This window comes from Myotis brandtii, unplaced genomic scaffold (genome assembly GCF_000412655.1).
Source record: "Myotis brandtii unplaced genomic scaffold, ASM41265v1 scaffold726, whole genome shotgun sequence".
In the NCBI taxonomy this organism is placed as follows: domain Eukaryota; kingdom Metazoa; phylum Chordata; class Mammalia; order Chiroptera; family Vespertilionidae; genus Myotis; species Myotis brandtii.
Window position 1 is genome coordinate 25,036 of NW_005370869.1, and position 11,656 is coordinate 36,691.

At 44.4% G+C, this 11,656-nt stretch overlaps 1 protein-coding gene and 1 pseudogene across 1 annotated transcript in view; one reads left to right on the forward strand and one right to left on the reverse strand.

Moving 5' to 3' along the window:
• HYAL4 (hyaluronoglucosaminidase 4) overlaps positions 1 to 8,445 on the reverse strand; it is a 13,782-nt gene extending 5,337 nt beyond the window's left edge. The window contains exon 1 of the mRNA XM_005882511.1: positions 7,495 to 8,445. Within this exon, the coding sequence (XP_005882573.1) occupies positions 7,495 to 8,445 (951 nt within the window). The remainder of the gene's footprint in view (positions 1 to 7,494) is intronic.
• Positions 357 to 5,237, forward strand: LOC102249497 (annotated as a pseudogene).
• Positions 8,446 to 11,656: the final 3,211 nt, after the last annotated feature.

The window sequence follows — 11,656 nt, forward strand, 5'->3', positions numbered from 1 at the left end:
GCTGAAAGGGGCCAATGGGGGGAAAGGGGGGACAGATGTAATACTTTCAACAATAAGGAATTATTTTAAAAAATAATAATAAATAAAAGAAAAATTAAAAAAATAAAAATTCCAGTATAGACCTGGAGAGTATTATGCTAAGCTAAATAAGCCAGTCAGAGAAAGACAAGTATCCCATGATCTCACTCATATGTGGAATCTATGAACAAAGTAAACTAATGAATAAAATAGATCCAGAGACATAGAAAACACACACACACACACACACACACACACACACACAACATGTTTCCATTTCTCCTCTGCCTGACAGATGCATGTGGGGATTTGTGTCTGATGTTCATGGTGAGGATCCGATGAGCTCCTGGAGGTAATACTCACATAAGTGTACCCCTCTCCCCATGACCCATGCTTGAGTCCCTAGAGTTTTTAATCTCTCAGGCCTGTCCACATAGAACCCCCAGCGATTATCCATCACAGTTCAGCTTTCCCTACTCCATACAGCAGGGGTGCCTGCAGAAGTCTCTGCTCACAGGTTTTGATGTGGTGGGTTGTGATTCTCTACATTCACCTGTCTGTCTCTCCAATTTTGAGGGCAGTCGTAAGAACACAGTCCTTATGACTCCAAGAGGAGTTGATTTTTCATTCTGTTAAGATGAAGTGGTAGCTTTCGAGATTCTTACATGCTGGACTAAAAACCAGAAATCTCCCATGAATCCCTTTGGGTTGTGGCATTGTCATTAGAGGGAGGAGGGAGACACAGCATTTACATTTTGTTATTGATCCATATTAAGGAAGCCACAGAAGTTTGTCATGAAGCCACACTTTGTGAGGTTGCTATCAGGAGAGAATATTTCTTCTCTCTTTAGTGTCATTATCAGAGAGAGTTTATTGGGGCTGATTCAAAATGGCAAGTCTTCACGCACACGTTGACCGGAGATAAGGAGGAAGTAGCAGAAGTTAATGGAAATTTCTGTACCAAATTAGCGTACCATCACCTTGCGGAGAGCAGGGTTCTGAATGAGTCAGAGAATAGCTGTTTTGGGGATCAAAAAAGCAAGGGCACTACTCAGGGAAGTCATAGTTAAGGTGCCTCTGGGAGTAGATTGGGACCACCTGAGTGATGTCACATGAAAGGAGAAATAAAGAAATTAAAAAAATAAAGAAAAAGCAAAGTCCTGGGTCAGTTGGTAGAGCATTGTCCTGATATGCAAGGTTACAGATTCGATCTCCAGTCAGGGCACATACAAGAATCAACCAATGAATGCATGAATGCACACAAATTGATGTTTTTCCTCTCCCTCCCCCACCCCCTCTCTCTCTCAAATAAAAAGAGAAAAAGCAAAGGACATAAGAGCAACAAATCTTCCAGGTCCTAGCATGGTATAGGACTGTTTCGCCCTGCTCCTGGTCTTTGGAAGTAGAGCACATGGGCACCCAGAGGATTCATAATCCACACTCAGGTTTCTGTCCCTGGTAAACCACAGCACAAGTACGTAAGGTACCCACTGTGGGCAGCTGGAGCATCACTAATAAGCTTCCTTTGTGTGTTACCAGCGGGAATATTAACCCGTTACAGGGAAAAACATCTTGAAATCTACAGTCAAGAGAACTTCCTGCATTATTATTTAATGCAGACATCAAATGATATCTAGGTTGTATTTATATGTAAGTAATGTAGGCAGTCTTCTGTGTGATGTGACCTGTTACTGCTCTTTACCCTTCCCCCAAGCTGTGGCTACTGACAGGGATCCCATTCTTAGGTGTTCCCTTCCAAAATGTAAGGCTTGAACGCTTGATAAAAAGTGGTAGCCTTACCACATGCATTTCTGTAGTGTTTCAAATTCTCACATCTATTTTCTCATTTGACTTTCATAAGACTTCTGCTATGTAGATAGGGCATGTAATACTGCCCCATTTTGCTACTTATTGGTAAATCCTTTTGATTTTAATATATTTTTATTGATTTCAGAGAGGAAGGAAGAGGGAGAAAGAGAAACATCAATGATGAGAGAGAATCATTGATTGGCTGCCTTCTACATGCCCCTTACTGGGGATCGAGCCCACAACCCCGGGTATGTGCCCTTGACTGGAATCAAACCCGGGACTCTTTAGTCCACAGGCCAACACTCTATCCACTGAGCCAAACTGGCTAGGGTGGTTAATCCTTTTTCTAATCCTAACTACACATGTGTACACACACACACACACACACACACACTCACACACACACACTCACACACACACACTCACACACACACACACACTTTATAAAATGCAGATATCTTTGAGAAGATCAGAAATGGAAGCCATGCCTGGTCACTTATGTGTTGGCATAAATAACTATCAAGTTTCTAAAAATCTGTGGGCAGGTTTTTATGGAGGATAGAGTAAAATGGTGGTTCAACTGATGGCTTCAAACATTTGAAAATAGCTTGCCACTAAGAAAGTTTTCCAAATGATACAGAATGATCCCTTGGGACGGTCAAAGAAAACGGCTTCTAGATAAGACCCTACCTGTTGCTTCCTCTTTCCCACAAGAGAACATGTGCTTTTCTGAGGCTGTAGCTACTCATGAAGTAGCTTACTCTACGTCTGGATAATGTGAAGAATGTGCCAGTCATCTAAAATAGTCTCACTGAAATGAACACTTTGTCCCTTGAAGTTTATTGTTTCTTCCTAAAGTGAATGCGTTATCACTAAAGAAAGGAACTTATTTAAGCCAAACACAGAAAAGGAAAAAAGTTTCAGAGAAGAAGGTGGTAGTTAACTTTCAATCCCAGAGTCAACACTACTTCGTAAAGATTTAGATAACTTTTTTAAGCCTTCCTATATGATGTCTGTCATTTGTTGCTAATTTTTCTGGGTAACACAGATATCAATTCACAATAGAGGGTTTTTTTCTTCCTCATCTCATTCACGTGTCAAAGGCGTAGCATGTACTAAGTCCTCATACCTTGTGCCATTCCTCTGAGGAGTAAGCCCTACTCTCTGTGCTCCACAGATACCTACCGGCTATGGGAGAGCCCTCACCTGAGTGTTTCCTGAGTCTCTGCCTTCGGATGATGCCTAACACTCAGAACATCTCTATAGATTTATACGTTTCAAACATGCTGGAGAACTGAAACTGTAATGGTAGACAAAGAAGAAATGTGATAAATCCATCATATCTTAGAGCGCCACTGTATCGTATCACAAATGGGAAGACATGAGCAAGTCTCATTACAGAAAAGTTAGGTAGAATTATTCAAGGCCAAAGGTCAGCATGTCATTTACTTTTAAGTATTTATTTCTAGAATTTTTTCAGTTAAGTGACTAGAGTAGCCAAAGGAGAAAAGGGGAGGGGAAATTAGGCTGAAAGTGTATCTATTTTAAAAGTTAACCTCATGGTTTGTGTGAGGACTTTGGCGACATGTGTGACTTAAGTAAAATAAACAGAATAAAACTTCTATTTGTAAGTTTTAACCTAGGCTCACACAACCATCTACTGGTGATGAATTTATTACTGAACTTTAGAAACCCAGACTGCTCTTCCCAACTTTCCATTAGTCGTGGTCATAAAGTCAAGAATAAACCGGATGGCCTTTTCACAAAGGGTTTGCCGCCAGAACACAGGTGTCGTGAAAACCACCGCCAAATCAAACCCACAATGGGAAAGGAGACGGCTCCTATCAACATTGTCATCATTGGTCACATAGATTCTGGCAAGTCTATCACTACTGGCCACCTGATCTACAAATGTGGTGGGGCTGACAAAAGAACCATCGTGCCCTAGCCGGTTTGGCTCAATGGATAGAGCATCAGCCTGCAGACTGAAGGGTCCCAGGTTCGATTCCAGCCAAGGGCACATGCCTGGGTTGTGGGCTCAATCCCCAGTAGGGGGCATGCAGGAGGCAACCGATCAATGATTCTCTCTCATCATTGATGTTTCTATCTCTCTCTCCCTCTCCCTTCCTCTCTGAAATCAATAAATATATATATATTTTAAAAAGGACCATCGAAAATTTTGAGAAGGAGGCTACTGAGGTGGGGGAGGGCTCCTTCAAGTACGCCTGGGTCGTGGGTAAACTGAAAGCCGAACGGGAGCGTGGTATTACCACTGATACCTCCTGTGGAAAATCGAGACCAGCAAGTATTACGTGACCATCATTGATGCCCCCGGACACAGAGACTTCATCAAAGATATGGTGACAGGCACATCTCAGGCTGACTGTGCTGTCCTGAATGTTGCTGCCGGTGGTGGTGGATTTGAAGCCGGCATCTCCAAGAATGGACAGACCCGTGAGCATGCCCTTCCGGCCTACACACTGGGTGTGAAACAGCTGATGGTTGGTGTTAACAAAATGGATTCCACTGAGCCACCCTCCAGCCAGAAAAGATACGAGGAAATTGTTAAAGAAGTCAGCACCTACATTAAGAAAATTGGCTACAAACCTAACAAAGTGGCATTTGTGCCCATTTCTGGTTGGAATGGTGACCACATGCTGGAGCCAAGTGCTAACATGCCTCGGTTCAAGGGATGGAAGGTCACCCGTAAAGATGGCAATGCCAGTGGAACCATGCTGCTTGGAGCTCTGGATGGCATCCTGCCACCAACTGGTCCAACTGACAAGCCCCTGCGCCTGCCCCTCCAGGATGTCTACAAAATTGGTGGTATGGGTCCTGTCCCTGTGGGCCGAGTGGAGACTGGTGTTCTCACGCCCGGCATGGTGGTCACCTTTGCTCCGGTCAGTGTTACAACTGAAGGGAAGCCTGTTGAAATGCACCATGAAGCTCTTCCTGGGGACCACGTGGGCTTCAACGTCAAGAACGTGTCTGTCAAAGATGTTCACCGTGGCCATGTGGCTGGTGACCTCAAAAATGACCCACCAGGGGAAGCAGCTGGCTTCACAGCTCAGGCGATTATCCTGAGCCACCCAGGCCAGATCAGTGCTGGCTATGCACCTGTGCTGGATGGTCACACAGCTCACGTTGCTTGCAGATTTGCTGAGCTGAAAGAGAAGATTGCTCGCCTGGGAAAAAGCTGGCCAGTGATGTCAATGTGGTTCCTGGCAAGCTCATGTATGTTGAGAGCTTCTCTGACTACCCTCCTCTGGGCCATTTCACTGTTCGTGACATGAGACAGACAGTTGCTGTGGGTGTCGATCAAAACAGTGGACAAGAAGGCAGCTGGAGCTGGCAAAGCCACCAAGTCTGCCCCCAAAAGTTCAGAAGCTAAATGAATATTATTCCCAACACCTGCCACCCCAGTCTCAATCAGTGGTGGAAGAACGGTCTCAGGAATGTTTGTCTCAATTGGATATATATATATATATATATATATATATATATATTCTCATAAAATATAGTTCTAATAATTTGTGTTTTAAATATATATACATTAGAAGACACCATCCCCAAAGCCAGTGCTATCTATGTATATAAAAGCCTAAGCAACCATTACGACCGAATGACCAGAACGACCAGAATGACTGGTTGACCAGCTGCTCTGACACACACTGACCATCAGGGGGCAGATGCTCAATGCAGGAGCTTCCCCCTGGTGGTCAGTGAACTCCCCCAGGGGGAGCGCTGCTCTGCCAGAAGCCAGGCTCACGGCTGGCGAGCGCCGCTGCTGCAGTGGAAGCCTCTCCCGACTCTGCAGCAGCGCTACCAGCGGTGGTGGCAGGCGCAGCGGGTCGGGATGAGCACGAGTGGCGCAGTGCCTGGCCCCAGCTCAGGCTCCTCCCTGGCCACCTGCCGCTTGGTGCACTGCTACATCCCTCAAAAGGTCCTGGAGTGCGAGAGGGCCCAGGCCAGGCTAAGGGACTCCTCCCCTTCCCCCTTGCACAAATCCATGCACCAGGCCTCTAAGTATATAGTAAAAGACTGGTTAATGATTACAATGCATCAGAAAACCTTTGGAAGGAAAGGAGGATGTTTTGTGGACCACTTGGTTCTGTTGTGTGTGTGGCAGTTTTTAAGTTATTCGCTTTTAAAATCGGTATTTTTTCATGGAAACAACTTGAACAAAAATCTGTCACCGAACTTTGAGACCCATTAAAACAAAGTTGAATGAAAAACCTGTGTGTTCTTTTAGTCAACACTGTAACCTTTTATTGTACTATTTAGGTAAAAGACTTCAGAGTTGCCATGACCTATTTCTGGTGTTATATCTGCTGATATTTTAGAACTGGATAACTCTGTTAACATTTTTTCTTGGTGAGAACTTTGTTTCTTTCACTTTTGTCCTAAAGGGAGGAATCATCTGTTTCTACATGATAAAAGCTATGGGAAGGGGTCTGTTTGTATAACACTAAATAAGTTAGGACAGATAAGCAAAGCGTAACTTTGTTTATGTGTAAGTTATTTTCTAAAGACTAAATTCTGGCCCCAACTGGTTTGGCTCAGTGGATAAAGTGTTGGCCTGCAGACTGAAGAGTCCCAGGTTCAATTCCGGTCAAGGGCACATGCTGGGGTTGTGGGCTCAAATCCCCAGGAGGCAGCCGATCAATGATTCTCTCTCATCATTGACGTTTCTATCTCTCTCTCCCTCTCCCTTCCTCTCTGAAACCAATAAAAATATATTTAAAAATAAAGGCTAAATTGTATAAAGTAAACCTTTACATATAAAATTTTTCAGTTACATCAATACTGAGTAAATTTATTGGTATGGCAACTTTTAGTTTTTTAGTTTTACTGGAATATGAATTCACATTTACAAATTCTGACGTAGTTTAAGAACCTAAAGTGAGGCTTAAATAGTATAGAGTACTGTCTAGCTATAGTTAATTGTATCCAAATTCTAGGAAAAATAAATTATGATGGAAGTTGGGGGGTGGGGTGGGGGAGAGAATAAACCAGATGGCTAAATCTATAAATTCACCTACTTTTAGCAGATTTGCAACTCCCTTATGCCTTTAAATAAGAAAATTAATTGTGGTTAAAAAACACATACATACAATTAACCATCTTAGCCATGTCTAAGTGTATAAAGTTCAGTAGTGTTAAGCGTATTCACATTGCTGTGTCTCATTTACACCTTCCCTCAGAGCTGGCATTATACATTAAAAAGAAAACACTTTTCTTCCCTCTTGACATTTTAGGTGGCGCCTTCCCTTGCACTTCCACATGAGTGAGCAAACTACTCCGTTTTCAAACATCCTCTCTGATCTTCAGCCTGTTTACCACCAGCCGTTTCAATACCCTTTCCAACGGGCCAATCGCAAGGGAGCACAAAGTTGGGGAGCAGGGAGCACTAGTGGCTGACATTGCACTTTAACCCGGCCCCTCCTTGTTTCATTCCTTAAAAGAATAATAATAAATTAGATCATCAAAATTTATGTCGCTTACCTAAAAACTTAAGCGGGTGACTAGTCAAAGGAGGACGTATGCTCCTTTCTAGCGGACCACGAATTGGGAATTCTTCAAAGAACTGAATTAACAAAGAAATGGCTCTTTTAGAGATAGGGAGGAGGTCCCCTGTCTTTGGCAAAGGGGCGGGGCGGGTCTTACCTTGGACAGAAAGAATAAAGGTTCGTCTCTGTAGTCTAGCCTCGTGTAGACGAACACAGGCAGAGCATAGTCTCGGGAGGTCATGGCGGAGACCCTCATGGATTCATGCACCCGAAACTGCGAGAAGTGCAAGAGGTTTTCCCCGTCTCCCAGAGATTTCCTGACGCCAATGGCAGGGTACAGAGCAGCACTGCTGTTCCAAAGCCAAGAGAGCTCATTGTTCCTCAGCACCTCCTTTTCTGGGCATGACCCCGTATAGTTGGGGGCATCAACATTGTAATTGTGGCAATCGGGATATAAATAATAACCCCAGAGACCATTGGGTCTGCTCTTCAGCCCCAGTTCGATGGTTTCCTTCATGAAAGCGTTTGCACTTTGCTCAAAGGTTGCTTTAGCCAGACATTCAATGTCCGTAGCGGACGCATTCTTCAGGCTGTCAGAAACAAGCTTTCTTGACTTCTGTCTGTAGACATTCTTTTCCCCCCAGTTCCGGGTCCACTGGGGTCGCCAGTGCTCCCAGTCTATCACAGCGAGTCCACTAAAATCTTTAGCGGGGATATAATAATTAATATCCTGGTCAACTTTTTGCAGATGAACTTGCAGACTTGTGTTCTGGGGCAAACCCCCGTTGACGGGAGCCCCCTGTGACGTGTACCATGGATAGTATCCCAATCTGTCCACATAAAATATAGTAACATTTTGCCCCCTGGCTTTGGCAAATGGGCTTCCGATCATCTGAAACATTTTCAAATTTAGTCTTATGTTATATTTTATCAAACACTGATCGATTGGAGCATTCCAAGCTGCTACAAAAGGTTTTCTTTGATAAATTGGAAGCCGGGCCGGTTTTAGAGAAGAGAGAGACTTCAGAAAGAAAAATAGGAGCAGCCATGAGGTGAGATGCAGCGGTTGGACACAGAACTTTAATTGTCCTTCAGGTAATCGTTTCATGATAAGACGAAAATGGTATCTTCTGCTTTTATGTGCTCTCGAAGACCTGTGGATAGATTTAATTTTCTGTTAGTGGTAATTTTGAGGGAAAAAACTCAAACATTGGATGGATATTACCATTGTTGTTACATATTTATATTTTAAAGTACAGACAGTTCTTGGGTTACGTCGGACTCGGCGTACATCGTTTCGTGGTTACATCGCCATCTCCCATTTATTTATTAAAAAAAAAAATCCGTCATTTTGACGTATGTACATATGTGCTTTATGTTTTTTATTATTTATTTACCAAAAGTAAAGGTCAGGAATTGTTATCTTTCTTTTAAATGTTTTTTACTGTTTCACTTTATTACTGCTGTGTGTGTGCTCCATGTGAGTGACGTGGGTGGTTATGTAGGTGGGTTCCAACTTACGGTGAAAATCGCGTTAAACGCCTAGGAACGGAGCTCCGACGTAACCCGAGGACCTACTGTATGTTTTATTTAAAGGTTTTAAAGAGGCCTGTAAGGAAATTGAGATATAGAAGCAAGTGCAGTAACCTAGCTTGTATTCAAGCGCAAGCAATGCAATTCAGCAAACATTCACTGAGACCAGACCCTGTGTCCAGAATACAAAAATGAATAAAATGAGGTCTTTGCCATCAAAACAGCTCATGATCAAATAACAATGTAAAATATAACTGCTCTCATTGGAAAACTCATCAAATCCTAGGCATGGTGCTTAAATACTCTGTATTTATCTCATTTAATCTTGTAAACACTTTTTGATTATTTCATTAAGTAAACCAAAATGTCCAGCTGCTTTTCCAGCGTTCCTTGCAGCTAGGAAGGTATGTGTCATGGCCGGCCAGTTAGATGCATCCTATTCCAGACTTGGACCATTTTTGATTATTTCATTAAGTAAGCCAAAATGTCCAGCTGCTTTTCCAGCCTTCCTTGCAGCTAGCCTGGGACAGGTCAATTTTTCACTAGCTAGCGAGTGAAGGTATGTGTCGTGGCCGGCCAGTTAGATGCATCCTATTCCAGACTTGGAATTGAAATCTTAGGAGTCAAGAGTCTGAAAGGTGGCAGCGCCGGTTGTGAAAGAAATTCCGTGATCAGGAGTGGCGGTGCCTGCCAGGGCTTCCTGAACCTGCATCCGAGGTGTTAATGCTAAATGGCAGCATTGTCCTCAGGGGACAGCCCTTTCCTGCTCAAGTCAGTGAGGTTTTGTTCTGGTTGCTTAACACTGGGAACTGTTTCACAGCAGATCTTTCCCTGAAATGTGTGATGTTTGAGTGTTTCCTTTAACCAAGCTGATCACCTGTTATATGTCATTATCATTTTATAACACCAGCTGTCACCAGCCAAACCTTATAGCAGTGATGGCGAACCTTTTGAGCTCGGCGTGTCAGCATTTTGAAAAACCCTAACTTAACTCTGGTGCCGTGTCACATATAGAAATTTTTTGATATTTGCAACCATAGTAAAACAAAGACTTATATTTTTGATATTTATTTTATATATTTAAATGCCATTTAACAAAGAAAAATCAACCAAAAAAAATGAGTTCGCGTGTCACCTCTGACACGTGTGTCATAGGTTCGCCATCACTGCCTTATAGCCTTCTCAGGCCTGGACACTGAAGTAAACAAAAATTTAAAATAATTTATATGGCCCTCATCTATGCTTGGGCCCTGTGTCCAGAAAACAAAAATGAATAAAATGAGGTCTTTGCTTCACCGGTTTGGCTCAGTGGATAAAGTGTCAGCCTATGGACCTAAGGGTCCTGGATTTGATTATGGTCAAGGGCATGTACCTTGGTTGCAGGCTCCTCCCCGGCCTGGGATCCTAGTCGGGGCTCGTGCAGGAGGCAACCAATCAATATGTTTCTCTCACATTTATGTCTCTCTCTTCCACTCTCCTTAAAAAATCGATGGAAAAATATCCTTGGGTGAGGATAAATAAATAAATAAAATAATTTATATGAAGTTCTATAACTAAGGATATAAAGAAACCACGTTGAGACTGGTAGAAAGGGGAGAGACACAAACAGGCTGGTCCCACACCCATGTGTGGCAGTTGTAAAACTGGAGAGATATCTCAGCTGCAAAAGTCCCTCCGAAGGAAAGGAGGGTCTGAGCACCAGGCAGAGCTCCCCAGCCGAGAACGCCAGTCTGGAAGAGGAACTTACATAACATCAGGCTGTGAAATCAGAGGGGATTCCATCCGTTTAGCTGAGCTGGAAGGAAGGCTGCTGAACACCCAGGTGGACTCTAAAGGGCCCGCACACACACTCTCACTCACAGGCACTCCCCTGGGCTCTGTCAGGGTGATAGTGGCTCTGGGGGCATCAGAGACACAGAGAAAAACTGAGTTGTGCGGCTTCGGGGCGAGTGATAGAAATGCACCCACCATTGTCCCCATGTGGAACCCTCCTTCCTCATGACAGCCAGGGGCCATCTTTCTTGTGCTGAGTCCTCCCCCAACCAAATCTGAATCTGCATTAGTTTGACCTCCCCTAGCTCCACCCTGCTGACTCCCTGGGACCCTGCCCCACCGGGAGGGTTTGAAAACCCAAGGCAGATGGTGGCTCGCCGCAGAGTGCCCTGAGACTTTAGCCGAGGGACCGCAGGCTCAGCAGTGGTGTCCAATATGAACCTGAACTAACCTGGTGAAGACCACTTGTCCCATCTGGTTATTCCCTCAAACCTGCTTCACCCAACGCATGTGCCCCTACAGGCGGTCTCAGCGGCCGAGACTTATGGGCAGCCAGCTTGGGCCCAGGACAGTCTTTCTGAAAAAATCTCAGAAAATTCCATTCAGGGTCAGGAGGTGCCACAGACACACAGAGAGAACCTATCATGTGTGGCTTCAAAGTGAGGACGGGAGGTTTGGCTGCCACAGTCCCTGTGTTGAACCCTTATTCTGGATGGCCAATGGACTCCGTATTTCCTGTGTTGAGCCCTCTCCCATCATCACGAAATCTGAAGCTGCATTAGCTGGGTAAACTCCACTGGCTTTCCCCTGGCAGCCCCCTGAGGCCTGGCCCCACCCAATTCGCTCAAACTCCAAGGCTTTCCAGAAGCTGAGCTTTATAGGGAGCCAGCAGGTGACTCTCAGGTGCCTCGAGTCCTTTGCTGACCTGCCCCAGGCACAGTACGGATAGTAGCTGGCCTCGGTTCTCACTGTGGCCTCTCCGTGGATGTCCAGGACAAGCACAGGCAGCTACC